This window comes from Pelophylax lessonae, assembly GCF_965119305.1.
Source record: "Pelophylax lessonae genome assembly, chromosome: 11".
In the NCBI taxonomy this organism is placed as follows: domain Eukaryota; kingdom Metazoa; phylum Chordata; class Amphibia; order Anura; family Ranidae; genus Pelophylax; species Pelophylax lessonae.
The window spans coordinates 202,781,042-202,796,377 of record NC_138778.1 but is presented as its reverse complement, the minus strand read 5'-3'; the positions used below and the strand labels follow the sequence as shown (position 1 = coordinate 202,796,377).

General features: G+C 43.9%; 1 protein-coding gene across 1 annotated transcript in view; it reads right to left on the bottom strand.

Moving 5' to 3' along the window:
- Positions 1 to 8,949: 8,949 nt before the first annotated feature.
- LOC309566482 (uncharacterized protein) overlaps positions 8,950 to 15,336 on the bottom strand; it is a 35,110-nt gene continuing 28,723 nt past the window's right edge. Inside the window, exons 6-7 of the mRNA XM_082271637.1 lie at positions 11,340 to 11,488; positions 8,950 to 11,245 (exon numbers count right to left, since the gene is read on the bottom strand). Of these exons, the coding sequence (XP_082127763.1) occupies positions 9,991 to 11,245; positions 11,340 to 11,488 (1,404 nt within the window). The 3' untranslated portion in view covers positions 8,950 to 9,990. The remainder of the gene's footprint in view (positions 11,246 to 11,339; positions 11,489 to 15,336) is intronic.

Genomic DNA, 15,336 nt, shown 5'->3' with positions numbered 1-15,336 from the left:
CCATTGGACTGTGTCAAAAGCTTTTTCGATATCAAAGGCTACCAAGACTCTGGCTGAAGCTGGAGATGTGTGAAAACCCTGCGGATATTAACATCAGTGGATTTGCCAGGCATAAAGCCAGTTTGGTTAGTGTTGATAATTGATGGTAACGTGCATTATCCTGTTGGCTAGGGCTTTAGTGAGGATCTTTAGGCCATAATTCAGAAGTGATATAGGTCTATAGGAAGAGCACTGCATCAAATCTTTGCCAGACTTGGGCAATAGAGCGATATTTGCCTGATACATACTATCTGGTAATTGTCCAACCTGCAAACAATGAGCAAAAAGTTTTTGTAACATAGGGCCCAATAGGGCCATATGGGCTTTGTACCAGTCTCCCGGAAGTCCATCTGGCCCTGGGGATTTATGATTGGGGAAGGATTGGATAGGAGCCTCAATCTCCAAGAGTGATAGGGGTTTGTCAAGTACCTCCCTATCCTCAGCAGACAAAATCCGCAATCGTACGTCTCCCAGGAAAACCAGTGTGAACCAGAGCTTAATGCGGTTGGAGCTCCTGGGCCATTACTCCAGCCTACCAACTAAAAGATCTACAATGGCAACCAACATATTTGCACATTTCCTTTAGGGTCAATTAGCTGGGGAAAAAAATGGTGCAATTGTGTTAAAAAAATAATGGACTGCCTTATCGCAACACGATGCAACAATGTAAGGGAGCCTTCAATGTCCTACTAATGAAGTGATTGCCATCAAGCAGGCCAACTCCAGGGAACAATTTTTTTGAAAGGTTTGGTGGTCGTCGGACTTTTTCTCAGCAGAAAGAGGAGAATAAAATGTAGTTCTCGCCTTCCATCTGACTGTTTACTATGGGTGCTACCTCCCTGGGAAGGGTGTTTGAGGTCCTTTATTGAACATTCCTGGTCTTTGGGTTTAAGATGTTTGTCAAGCAGGACCTGAGGAATGTGACAGCTCTACGTTACTGGACCTAGTGACCAACAGCCCCGGGGTCACGTATGCCTTCCCTCCTCCTTTGACATTTTTAGGGTCCTTGAAAGTAAATTTTTACTCTCACAGTTTGCAAATGTTACAATCTGATTGTAGAACTTTTATCATTTACACTTACAATACTGTGTAGCGCTAGTGTCCACCTGAATGACCCATTAAATTCCCCTCCAATTAGGCAATCAAGTTGTAGTTAAAGAGACCCTGTCACCAGCCCATTCATTTCAGCAAAAAATCTTCCCATAAGATTATGTGTGCATTAATCCAATTTTTGCCTGTCATTTACCTGTGAGGCTCAGGTCACACTACTATTATTATTTCAGGTACTTATATAGCGCTGTCAATTTACGCAGTGCTTTACATATACATTGCACATTCACATCAGTCCCTGCCCTCAAGGAGCTTACAATCTAAGGTCCCTAACTCACATACATACACAGTAGGGCCAATTTATTTATTTTTTTTTTATACAGGATCCAATTAACCTACCAGCATGTCTTTGGAGTGTGGAAGGAAACCGGAGTACCCGGAGGAAACCCACGCAGGCACAGGGAGAACATGCAAACTCCAGGCAGGTAGTGTCGTGGTTGGGATTCGAACCAGCAACCCTCTTGCTGCTAGGCGAAAGTGCTAACCCCTACACCACTGTGCCGCCCGTGCGGGTCGTGTGGCCCGCAGTCGCTTGGACACCGCAGCCCATTCATTTGAATAGGCTGCTGTGCCTGCATTTCCTACAGGAACCTTTTTAAAAATGTGGCCACAGGGAAACTGTACAGTCTTTTTGACTATGTGATTTTGTTGCGGTTCCTGCACCCGCAAATGTCCCGCGGGCTGACATGCGTGGGGATGCCATTTAGAATAAATGGCAGCCCCGCGCGTCTCATAATTGCAGTGCAATTTGGCTGCAGGTGCAGTCATAGGTGCAATTCCTGTATCTGCAATCAGCTCACAGACTGCGAGCAAGTATGAACCTGTGAGTGTGAGCCTCCCTTGTGTAGGCATCCAAAATCCCTGAAACTGTCAGTAGGTGCCACCTAGACGTGCGCACTTAGTTCCGAATAAACATTAAGATACATTTATTAGTTTTTCGGGTATGTCCGATAATCCCAATTACAGTATAAACAAAATTTACCGAATGCCCTGAATAACTAAATGAAGTTTGTCCGACATTCTAATTAAAATTCGAATCAAATTTTACATCGAACTCCAGTCGAACTCTAACCGTAAAATACATTTCTGAAATTAAAGACTGTGTTATTACAGTACCATTTTTAATTAATGCTGTTTTTGTTAAGCTAATTTAAAGAGTGATTATAATCACTTGATGAAGATTTTTCTTTTTTGTTTGTTCATTTTACCACATTCGAATCTAAAAAAAAAAAAAAAAAAAAAATCGAAAGTTTTTCGATTCGACTGACTCAAAATATATCGATTCGAACATTTTGAATCGGAAAAAAAAACGGTAAATTCGAAGAAAATTCTAAAAAGACATAAAACGAATTCCGACTACGAATCCCAAATACGAATTGAACGACTCAACTGAATTTAAAGGAACTAAATAACTAGATTAACCACTTCCCGACCACCCGCCACTGCCTAAACACAGCTGACCGTTCTTCTCTCTTAAAATCATCACAGAGCGCCTGTGATATGTTTATAGAAAGAAAAAACACTGCAAATCAGCATTTACAGTATACGATTTTTCATTGATTTTACAGTAATTGGCGATAGGGTCTCTGTATAGACATCCTGTCACTTTGCCTGTTTAACCGCTTGCTGAGCAGCCGCCTTAGTTTTACGAGGGCAGGTCGGGTCTTCCCTGCGAAACAACGCACCTGTATGTCGCTTCCTGGGACTGCTAGCGGGGACGCATATACCCATTCGCCACAGGGAAGCCAATCAGTGGGTACGGCACCCGCGATTGCCACCGGGCACCCGCGATTGCTCCCCGTGGAGACAGAACGGCGGTCTACTGTTGTAAACACAGCAGACCGCTGTTCTGTCAGTAATGAATACAGGGATCCTGTGTTCCTCTTATTTAGGAACAAAGGTCTCTGTGTTCAAACAACAAGCCCACCCCCACAGTTAGTAAGCACCCCCTAGGCACACATTTAACCCTTTGATTGCCCCTAGTGTTAACCCCTTCCCTGCCAGTGTCATTAGTACAGTGACAGTGCATATTTTTAGCACTGATTACTGTAGTAATGTCACTGGTACCCCCAAAAGTGTCAGTTAGGTGTCCGATCTGTCCGCCGCAATGTCGCAGTTCCGCTAAAAATCGCAGATCGCCGCCATTACTAGTAAAAATAAACAAAAAATTACACAAATCTTTCCCCTAGTTTGTATTTTATTAATTTTAAACTGCTGTTAACAATAAAAAGAGAAGAGAAAAACAAACATCTCACATATCCCTACATTTTCACCTGGTGATATTACCAGTAATACACTTCTTGTCTAAGGCCCCTTTTACACTTGTGCGACTTAAAAGTCGCGTGATTTTACCACGATTTTGACTGGGATTCAAGCAATGCCTATGTCTTTGGACCTCAAAATGCATTAAAAATCGGGCCAAAGTAGTGCAGGGACTACTTTGAAGTTGCTGCAACTTTAACTTGCACAGATATGAATGGGTATCATTGGAACACATGGCAAACAACATGTCCTGCAACTCTGATGTCCAAAGTTGCATGACAAGTTGCACAAGTGTGAAAGGGGCCTAAAGCCGACTTGTCCTGCGTTTTGGGACTGCAAAATTGCAAAACAAGTCGTTCTCCATTATTTCCAATGAGTACCGTTCATATCTGTGCAACTTGAAGTTGCACCGACTTCAAATTAGTCCCTGCACTACTTTGGCACGATTTTAATGCGTTTTGAGGTCCAAAGACATAGGCATTGCTTCAATTAGAGTCCAACTAAAGCCCAGTCAAAATCGCGGCAACATTGCGGCAAAATCATGCAACTTTTAAGTCGCACAAGTGTGAAAGGGGCCTAAAGGGGTCTCCTTCACATGGGGGAGCAATGGAGACAGCATTAAACAGCAGCATTGTGGAAATAGTAGTGTTAGGTGCACTAGCAAACTTTTGGATTGTTTATCCTTATCAATTCACAAAATGCAAAGTGAGCGTCCAAAATCAAATCAAAATTTGGTGTGACCACACCCCCTATCCTATCATCAATATCTTCCTATTGTCCACAATAGAAGCGGTCACATCGGTGTGGTCCATCGGAGTTGCACCAATTTTGAAAGTAGTTATTATTGCACTACTTTTTGCAAATTCAGGTGGGAATTGTAGAAATCTGTGCATGAAGTCGCACGGACGTCATCCAAGTCGCACTGACATGCAGCTTGGAAATCGTGCAATTTCAAGTGAAGTTGCACGATTTCAAAGCTGCATTCAGTTTGACCAAACTGGAAGGCCCCTTTCACACAGACGATCCGATCCGATTGTGTTTTAGGTGGACCTGATCGGATCCTCCATGCATCCCTATGGGCAGCGGATGTCAGCGGAGACATCTCCGCTGACATCCGCTGCTCTCCGATCCGATACGTGAAATCCAGACAGATGGAAACTCTATTTTCCATCTGTCTGGAGGATCGGACGAGAACGGACAGACGGTCTATTCTCATCTGATCTCCCCATAGGGGACAGCGGGGATCGGACTGCTCCGTCTCTGCACACAGAGCGGAGATGGAGCGGTTATCTGCCTGCTCAGTGGGGATCGGCGGATCGATCCCCCACTGAGCAGAACGGATGTGCACCCGTGTGAAAAGGACCCTAAGGGCTCTTTCACACAGGCGGACCGTTCAGATCCGCCTTTCCGTTTTTTTTCTGAACGGTCCCCCCATGCATCCCTATGGGGCATCGGATGTCAGCGGTGACATGTCCGCTGACATCCGACCCGATCCGTCAAATCTGGACGGATGGAAACCCTATTTTCCATCTGTCCAGCGGATCGGAACGGATGAGAACGGATCGACTGTCCGTTCCCATCCAATTTCCCCCATAGAGATGCATGGGGAACTGACAGCTCTGTCTTCGCACACAGTGCGGAGACACAGCTGTCATCCTCCTGCTCAGCGGGGGATCGGCGGATCGATCCCCCGCTGAGAAAAACAGACGGAGTGTGTGAAAGGGGCCTAAAGGTCCACTTGAGCCCTTCCGTGTTCCTCCCAAAACGAAAAAAAGGTTCACCTTTATTCCAACTTTCATTACACATTTCCCAAAACCAGCATGCACAATGGTTGTCCTATACAAATCAATAAAGAAACCACTACAGGGGGGGTCATTTAAGTTTTTTTTTTTTTTTTTTTTAAGTTTACAAACAAATAAACAAAAACATACTTTGAACAATTCATATTTAAACTTATTTTACAAATATCTTCAATTATCAGAGGCTTTTTTTTTTCTGCTTTTCCTATTTAAATATAAAAAAAAAAGGTCAAATGTTTCCCCACCGTTCCCTCCCCCACCCCACCCCACCCTAAAAATTACCAACCATCCAATATACAGCATACGAGTAATAAACCCTCATGTTTTCCGGGCACTGCGCAATAGAACATGTTAGGGTTAACTGGCAGAGTCCAACTAAAGTGTAAACAATAACATCATAAACAATAGAAATTTAAAAATCTAAAAGGCTACGTCCACTCAGAACAAAACACTTGTATTTGGGAGGAGACAGAGAGCTCGAAACACCTCAATTTGCTATGACCATCCACCACTCTGTTGGTGGGATTCTTTTTTGTTTTTCCTCAAGGGAGGGGATATAATAAGGCTCCACCCCCAAGGAGTTCTCAACTGTGGGAGGGCATATTGATTAGCTGTCCTGAAACCGTGCAATGAAAACCTTTCCCTGATTTTGGGAAGGATCTCTGAGATTCTACAGTACTAGATACTATTGGATAGTAGCCCTGGTTGCCGTAGTCCGCCCTTACAAGGTTAGTTATGAGAGGATGCAGCTTTTAAAAAGGGTCAGTCTGCCCGAAATTATTACTTCACTTTTCCACAATTGCTAGCAGGACAAATCGCCCATTTACTTCTCCTGGATGCCTAGAGACGTCTCTGCACCCAAGTGCCCAGATCTGTACAGTCCTGCTGAAATGTTGGCAACCCCAGCCAGAAATTACGACACGGATATTGAAAATATGACTGATCCTTGGATCAAATATCTGTCTGAAGCCTTATGGAGGGATCAGCACTTCGGTATATTGGGAACGTTAGAAGTGCACATTTCTCTTTACCTTACTTCAAATTTTATTTTTCTTAAAGGGATTGTAAAGTCAGAAGTTTTTTTTTTTATCTTAAAGCGGAGTTCCGGCCACAAAATCGACAATCGATTTTGTGGCCATCCGCTTGCTTTTCTTCACCTGAAAAGGAAATGGATAGTTAGGAATTTTTTTTTTTTTTTTTTACTTACATTGTTATTGTAGAAAGAAATACTCACCTTTCTTCCACTTCCTCCCTCGGCGGCCGCGGCACGCGCCGTCACTTCCGGTTTGCAATGATTCCTGGGAGCTGAATGCCATCGCTCCCAGGAATCAATGCGCCTGCACCGGCCCTGCTCATCACTTCCGGTGCAACGCCGCATTCCCTGCTAAACAGCTTCTGTGGAGGAATGCGGCGCCGCACCGGAAGTGACGAGCGGGGCCGGTGAAGGCGCATTCTGGGAGAAGAAGACACGGAAGAGGACGCAGAAGAGGATTGCGCTGGCTTCAGCTGCCCACAACAGAGATGGCAACGCTGGAGAAGAAATTTTAAAAGTGAGTATTTCTTCTTGCAGGTAAGTGCGAACCGGGACAGATCAGAGGCTAGCCATTGTGGAATGTACTAGCCCTGACTGTCCCGGGGGTATGTTCATTGAAATTTTTTTTTTGTGGCCGGAACTCCGCTTTAACCAGTTCCCGACTAGCCACCGCCTTTTTACTGCGGCAATGTGGCTCTTCTGCACGAATCGACGTAGGTCTACATTGGTCGCGAACAGGGAGCTAGGGGGCAAATGCACGCCACTGCCGCTCTCCCGCCCCCGCTTGGCAGCGGGGAAGCCCATGCACGGGTCAGGCGGCTCCGATTGCCACCTGACACCCGCGATCGTTCCCCGTTGAGAAAGAAGGACGGTCGGCTGTTGTAAACACATCGGACTGTTCTTCTCCCTGGAATGATCACCACCATTACTAGTTAAAAAAAAAAAAACAATAAAGATGACATAAATCTTTCCCATAGTTAGTAAATGCAATAACTTTTGCGCAAACCAATCAAAATATGCTTATTGCGATTTTTTTACCAAAAATATGTAGCAGAAAAGAAATTGGCCTAAAATGTTAAAATCCTCCGGGGCTTAAGTGGTTAATCACTTCTTAACCACTTAAGCCCCGGAGGATTTTCCTGCTGACTTTTAACTAGTAATGAAGGCAATCTGCGATTTTTGTTGCGGGACTGCGACATTGCGGCGGACAGATTGGACCCCTGACTAACATTTTTGACACTTATGGGGGTACCAGTGACATTACTACAGTAATCAGTGCTATACATATGCACTGTTACTGTAAAAATGACACTGGCAGGGAAAGGGTTAACTTTATTAGTGATCAAGGGGTTAGGTGTGTCCCTAGGGGCGTGATTCTAACTGTAAAGGGGCGTGGCTTGTGATGTAACCACAGAGACATACGATCCTACATAACAGGATCGTATGATCTCTGCAGTTACATCAGGGAGAATGACAGGCGGCTGTGTTTACATCAGCCGTCTGCCTTTCTCCCTCTCCAGCGGGAGATCGCGAGTGGCCGGCGGCCATCGGAGCTGCCCCTCACTCGCGCGGGGATGCCGTGAACGAGGTGACGACGTAGTACTACGTCGCTTTGCCCAGGAGGGGCTGACCGCCACAGTAAATATACTGTGGGCGGTCGGCAAGCGGTTAAGAAGTGCTGCAGTAAAGGCTTCTTCTGGCAACTCGACCATGCAGCTCATTCTTGTTCAAGTATCGTATTGTGCTCCTTGGAACATCCACACAGTCTTTTTCCAGAGCAGCCTGTATTTCTCCCGAGGTTACCTGTGGGTTTTTCTTTGTATCCTGAACAATTCTTCTAACAGTTGTGGCTGCAATCTTTCTTGGTCTACCTGACCTTGGCATCAAGCGATCCCCAAATTTTCACCTTCTTGATAAGTTATTGAACAGTACTGACTGGCATATTCAAGGTTTTGGATATCTTTTTAGATCCTTTTCCACCTTTTTTAAAGTTTGGTTACCTTGTTACGCAGGTCTTTTGACAGCTCTTTTTTGCTCCCCATGACTTAGTATTTAGCCTGCTTAGTGAATCCACATGAGAGCTAACAAACTCATTGACTGTTTTTACACAGACACTTACTACAATTTAAATAGCCACAGATGTGGGAAATTAACCTTTAATTGAAATTTTAACCACTCAAGCCCCGGAGGATTTGGCTGCTCAAAGACCAGGGCCTATTTTGCATCAAGAGATCCCCGAATTTTCCACTTCTTGATAAGTGATTGAATAGTACTGACTGGCATATTCAAGGTTTTGGATATCTTTTTTTTTAAGGTTTGGTTACCTTGTTACGCAGGTCTTTTGACAGCTCTTTTTTGCTCCCCATGACTTAGTATTTAGCCTGCTTAGTGCATCCACATGAGAACTAACAAACTAATTGACTGTTAGCCACAGATGTGGGAAATTAACCTTTAATTGAAATTTTAAACTGTGTGTGTCACCTTGTGTGTCTGTACCAAGGCCAAACATTCCAGGGGATGGAGACTTTTGATCCCAGTCATTTGGGGGATTTCTGTTATTAATATGATTTAAAAAGGAGCCAAAAAACAAAGGGATAATAAATGGCTTCGTATGATTATTATCCTTTAATAACAGACCGTTTTTTTTGGCATGATCAATCATATTTTCAATACCAATGCCAAAACGTCACCATATCTGCTAGGGGATGCAAACTTTTTAGCACAACTGTACATTAGCAATACCATAGACAGTGAGTCCAACCACTCTCCCCCTTTTACCTTTGTTATGCATGTTGCGGAATGCAGCAAGTTCAGTGAAACTCCGTGCTATAGAGGAAGACCTGGGAACTCCACTGAAGAGATCCTGCTCCCGAAGTCCCAAGAGATATGTGGTTAACCTACCAGCATCAACCCACATTAGTTCAAGTACATCTGAGAAGCCAATCTACTTTACACCAAAGCTTGTTGTATTGAGGCATCAATTTCACAAACAAGCTGTAAAGTTTTCTCAGAAAGAAAAAAAAGATAAAAGGAACCATCACAAACCATATTCTTAGCCAAGGACGATGTAACACGTCACTAAACTATTCAATTAGAAAGAACTTTTTTAAATAATGGAGAAACAATATTTCTAAGGAGACATTTATGGCGGAGGGGAAAAAAAAGACGAGAGGTTCTGAAAAGGTCCACTAGCACCAGTGTAGAAGAAAAAAAAGTCACTTTATGCCAGTGACAGCTGAGCTTTAAAGAAGTCATTCCCTCCTCTCTCGGTTACATTCAAAATGCATCTGGGGTTTTCTGGCTTGTGGTGGAGATAAGGCCGCAGGAACAGATGTCAGGCTTGATGCGTGGACGGTCTGTGTTGTCCAACTTACACACCAACAGAGGATTGTGAATAATTTAAGACCTAAAGCTTCGGTATCTTCCACAGCTTGGTATCCGCTAAGAAAGATCTTTACAGGTTGTCTTTTTTCCAGTGCTGCCATTAAAGAAGCCCATTTTGGCCTAGAACTTTAGTGGAGATGAGGGTTTACATTTTCCCTGCTCTGCCATAGAATGACCTTCGAGAAGGTTCTGTGAGTCAACATTTGAGAAAGTTTGACTAACCTGCCTCCTCGCAAAACCTGCTGGATATTTGCAACCTTTGAACTATTCTCAGGATTTGGCTGCCCTTGCAGGTTAAGTTGTTTTCACTTTGGCTTCCAATATACCAAATCCACTTCAGCTTCCGACCAGATCAGCTTCAGACTATTTAGGATCTTCACTAGTGCTGCTCATTGATGGGTCATCTTTTTCATTGTCCTCCAAACTTGAATGCTCATTCGGTTTTGGCGTTTCCTCTTTGGCTTCCTCATCCTCTGTTTGGCTACATTCCCCTCCTTCTTGGTTAATGTCAGAACCATCATCGGGCTGTTGGGGATCTCTGCCTGGTAAGTCGTCTGCAATCTTTTCATTTCTCTCTGAACCTGGCTGCTCACTCAATTTAAGTTTTTTCACTTTGTCGTTAACTCCATCCACTCGATCATCTTCTCCATCTTCCTTGGGCAACCCAGAGTGGTCATTAGAATTTGGTGGACCTCCATCAGATGTCCCTTCCCTGTTTTGTCGCTTTCGTTTCCTTGGGGTTCCTACTGGTGTATTATCTTTGTGGGTGTTTTCTTGCTGGAGATTGCTAGAGACTGCTTCTTCCATAACTTGCCCATCTTCCTTGCCTTCTTCTTGGTTTTCTTGCTGGAGATTCCTAGAGACTGCTTCTTCCATAACTTGCCCATCTTCCTTGCCTTCTTCTTGGTGTCCTACTGCTGAAGGCACTTTATGGTCATGCTTTGGTGACACTTCATAGGAAACCTGATTTCTTCCCTCTTCACTGGACTTTTTGTCCACATCTTCTGTAAGATGCTGCACTCCATTCATACTAGGACTTGAAGAACTGGAGAACAGACCTTTGCTGTTATATACTGCCTCTGAACACCTACTGGAATTCTCGTCTGGACTTTTCCTATGCGACTCTTGCAGAGGTATGCACTCTTCACTGGGTTTTTTATCAGGCTTACTAGAGTCTCGTTGGTATTCAACATTTTCACTACCCAAGTCAGAACAATACTTTAACATTTCTTCATCAGAGATATCACAGCTGTCTAGCTGTCCATTTATTTGGCTTTCTTCATCCCTTTCATCATTCTTTTCTTTCTGCTTGTTATCAGTTCCTTGCTCATTTTCCACTGGTGGTTGGTAGGTTCGGAGCTTCTCCACAGGACCCCAGATGAACTTATTATCTTGGTTGTAATTCTTCCAGGCAAAGTGCACTAATTTCCGGCGCTCACTCTTGTTCTTGATGGTGAACATGAAGTAGTCCAGAGCACTTCTTTTTACATTCTGTAGTCTGCCATTGCACAAGGTTTCCTCCAGGAAGAACTTCACCAGAGGAGCCTGGTAGTGTTCAAACCCCAGCTCCCCCAAACACTTCAGTATGCGTGTGATCCGCAGGTTGTTGTGACTGTGACTGTGAACAGGAATCGAGAGGACGAGGGTTAGAAATGCGATGAATGTTACCTGTACATACATCCTAAATATGGCTCCACTGCCTTATAACTTACTCATTCAGATTCCTAAATCTGCTTTCCCAATTATCTGCTAGGGTCACGTCTCCCTTCTTCTCGTCTTTCAGTTGGATGCCATAAAAATCCAACATGAGTTTGTAGGCTTCAATGAACCTCCCTGGGAAGCGCTTATCTTTCTTCATCTCCTAGAAAAGCAGAATATGCAGTAAGCTGTATATGTGACAGAACAAAAGAGAATTACAAGTAGCCCCAGACGAAACTGTATTGACTGTACTGAGAAGGATTCACCGACAGCTTCTTAAGACTCTGGAATCGTAATGTCCAAATCTTAAAGCAGCTTTGCTCACCTCCTTTTCTGCTTTGTCCAATACGGACTCACTGGTCTCCAAGCCAGCTCCGTTTCTCATCTGAATATACAATGAAGGTGCAGCGCTAGATTTGCATACAATACATCGCATGTACAGCTTAATGTATGTATGACGTCACAGCTCCTCCCCCCGCGACGAGGAGCTGTGACGTCACCTGCGATGCTCCGAAGGGATCGAGACATCGGAGCACATTTGTGTATCATGCTTGTCGGACGTTCTTTATGCACTAGGAAAGTGCCACCTTTGTGAGTAGTTTCATTTTAAGCTTTGCAATAAATGGTATTTCAAAAACGGAGAGCACTAGATATTCTTATGTCTTTTATGGGATGCAAAACTGCTGATCGGTCTGGAGTTTGCTGCAGAGCATAGGAGATCGGGTTTGGCAGAAGTCCATCTGGTTTTACCCTGATTTAAAGTGCAATGACCTTTAATGGTCGAGTGATGGAGGTGAGAGGCTTGTACTTACTTTGGTGACGGAATCACGATTGAAGTGGTGCATGTATTCATCCTTTACAGCACGGGTCTCCTAAATCCTCATCTTTGTGCTTACCTTTGTGAAGTTTAAAAGGACTATCATATTTATCATGGACAATTTTTGTATACATTAAGCTGTACATGCGATGTATTGTATGCAAATCTAGCACTGCACCTTCATTGTATTTTTATGTCTTATTGGGTATTGTTAGTTTTGACCTTTACCGGTGTTCAGCTGCTTATTCACCATTATCTATGAGATTAGAGCGCTGAATAGTCTCCTTTTACATATTCCGTTTCTCATCTGGTTTGAATGACATCCAGAGTTCTACAACCCACTTTCTGGGAGTCTCCACCATCATTGTCATGGATCCCATTAATATTTTCGCAATGATGACACACAGGAGACCTCGCCCTTTTTGTTTTCTTTAGTGGTGGGGACCCAGAAATGTTACGAAAGGGAAGGGACAGGAGTGGGTGTGTAGGTGGTCAATGGGTTTTTGTTTATTAGCAGGACATGTCAAAAACAACATTTTTTTTAATGTGTGCATTTTTGTGTGTGAATGATTAGGGGTAATATGTACCCCTTACTCATTCCCATTGGATGGGAGGCCCCCTTATTATCACATTACATTATTATTTTATACTCATCACTCTCTCTTCCTACACTTACTTTTGGATTCTTTGTATCTATATATTCTCTCACCACATAAGCAGTGTTATGGATTTTAATTAAGTACATACTCTCTTGTTTTTCCTTATTTTGTGATAGATATCCTTTTACGCTGCTACATGCATTACTATCTACTTTATCACTCATGCCCACACTCCTGCTGTGTACGGTGTGCTTTGCCTTGTCCACCTGGTCTGTGCCCCCTCAGCTCTCGGGAGGGATACTCATGGTCATGTCTTGTCTCCAACGCCACAAACAACCTGAGCTGCATTGTAAGTTTTGGGGATATGGGTGCTTGGTTTCCCCCTCCCAGTTTTTTATTGAATCTATCATCTTTGCAGTTTCCTATATACATATATATATATTTTCTGCAGATATGCATCACACACCTACTCCTGAAGAAGTGGCAGATCCAGTCCAAGAAACGCGTTGAGCCTGTCTGATGCAGCGATTATAATATCATATGTTTATATACTCTATTACTCCATGGAATTATGTGATGTTGATTTTTTATTATCTGGATTTGGGGACAACTTATCAGCTCACACACACTATGAATATCCTGTAATATGCAATGTTTTTTATTTTTATGCAACAATAAATGTATTGATTTATTTTCCTACCAGCCTTGTCATGTCCTTCACTCAAAGTCCCAACTCTTTTTTATGTATAATTCAATAGGGATGGAGGCACACGGCATGTCCCACCTTGCGCCTCATATAAAGTCCCACATCTTCCCCCTCCTATTATTGCTCATCCGGGATGGAGGGGCATTACTTCAGCTGGTAGGTCTTTGTTTAAATACTTTTGTGACCGCATATGGCGGCCCTTATCCTATAGCCTTGCATGCTGTGTCAAAAACTCCCCCTTTCTACTGTTGGGTGGTTTCTGTATATTTATTAGGCATCAGTTATACTTGTATGAAATATTGTTTTCAGAATTTTGATGATATCACATCCCTTATTTACATTCAAATCGGCTTCCGGCATTGGCTGACCGTTTGTGGTCTATCACTGGGAGCTGCGATGCACAGCGTGGGTCCTCCTTTTCTCCCTCTGCCCTCTCCGGGCACGGGGGATCGGGTGGACATTATCGCTGCGCATCGTGGCATCTCATTTTGGCGCTACCACGCCGGCTGTGCAGTCCATGACAAGTGTGTTCCTGGTATCCCACGGGGCGGTTCTGCTTTTGGCGTTCTTGGCCCCTCTGGAGATCCTTTCAGCACACTGACATGATGTTGGGGGCATTCTGTTTGGCGGTTCTTTGGTGGGTATGAGGCACACGTTTGGAGTTTTGGTTTCTGTTTTCGGCACTTCTCTCTTTTGTGGCATTCTCTCTATTTTTATGGATCTTTTTTGCTTCTACCCAGAGCCTCCAGGGTGCCTGTTTTGGTCCCCCACCCCCCTTTTATTTCAGGGGTTTTTCCTGCTTCTTTTTCTTCACTCCACCACTTGGTGTACCCTTGTGGGTCTTTATTCACATGTCTATTCTGTCAGACCACAATGCATCAGTTACACTTTCTGGTTTCTGGCTCTGTGTCATTTTATACTCAACACTCTCTCTTCGTACACTTATTTATTTTCCTACCAGCCTTGTCATGTCCTTCACTCAAAGTCCCAACTCTTTTTTTATGTATTATATTACAAGGGGCTTACCCACAGACCGCCACAACCATTGGCCAGGGTTGTGGGCATGAGGCCCTTGTTCTCATCAACATGACACCTTATAGGGTGCCCCCCTCCCTCCATGTTGAGGGCATATAGCCAGGTTTGGTTCAGAGGGGAAGAACGCACTGTCATCTCCCCCATTCTCCTGGCCTGCCTGTCTCCACCCCCCCCCCCCCCATCCCACCCCTTTCCTGGCATGCTTGGATAAGCTTAGAGGACATCATGCTATTTTTTTCTTGACAGAGGCTGGTATAGAATTTGGGGGGACCTCATACTGTTTATTTTTGCTTGGGCCCCCCCTTAAAATTCATATTAGACCTCAAGGGCAGGGTATAAATTAGTGGGGGAACCCCCAAGTCTTTTAACACTGTCCTCAACCCTTTGTTCACATTCACCTGCCAGCCAGGAATCCACGGTTGACAGATGACTGAGCGAGGTGGGGATGAGTCATTGGTTGTTAGGACGCTGGCGGTAGCTGGCTCCCTGACAATCAATAACCCTGAGCAGGAGTAGTCAATCATTGGATGAGTCATTGGTTGTTAAGACGCTGGCGGTAGCTGGCTCCCTGACAATCAATAACCCTGAGCAGGAGTAGTCAATCATTGGATGAGTCATTGGTTGTTAGGATGCTGGCGGTAGCTGGCTCCCTGACAACCAATAACCCCGAGCAGTAGTCACATTTACTTCTTTCCATCTTCTCTTGCAGCCCCGTCTGCACTAAAATAAGGAGTAACAAAAATTCACTAAATATTGCAATATTAAGAAAAACTTTTTTTTTTACTGAACCACTTCTGGAGATAAATACCACAGGAGTCATTTAAACAAACACGTGTGCAGTATTTATATTTTGC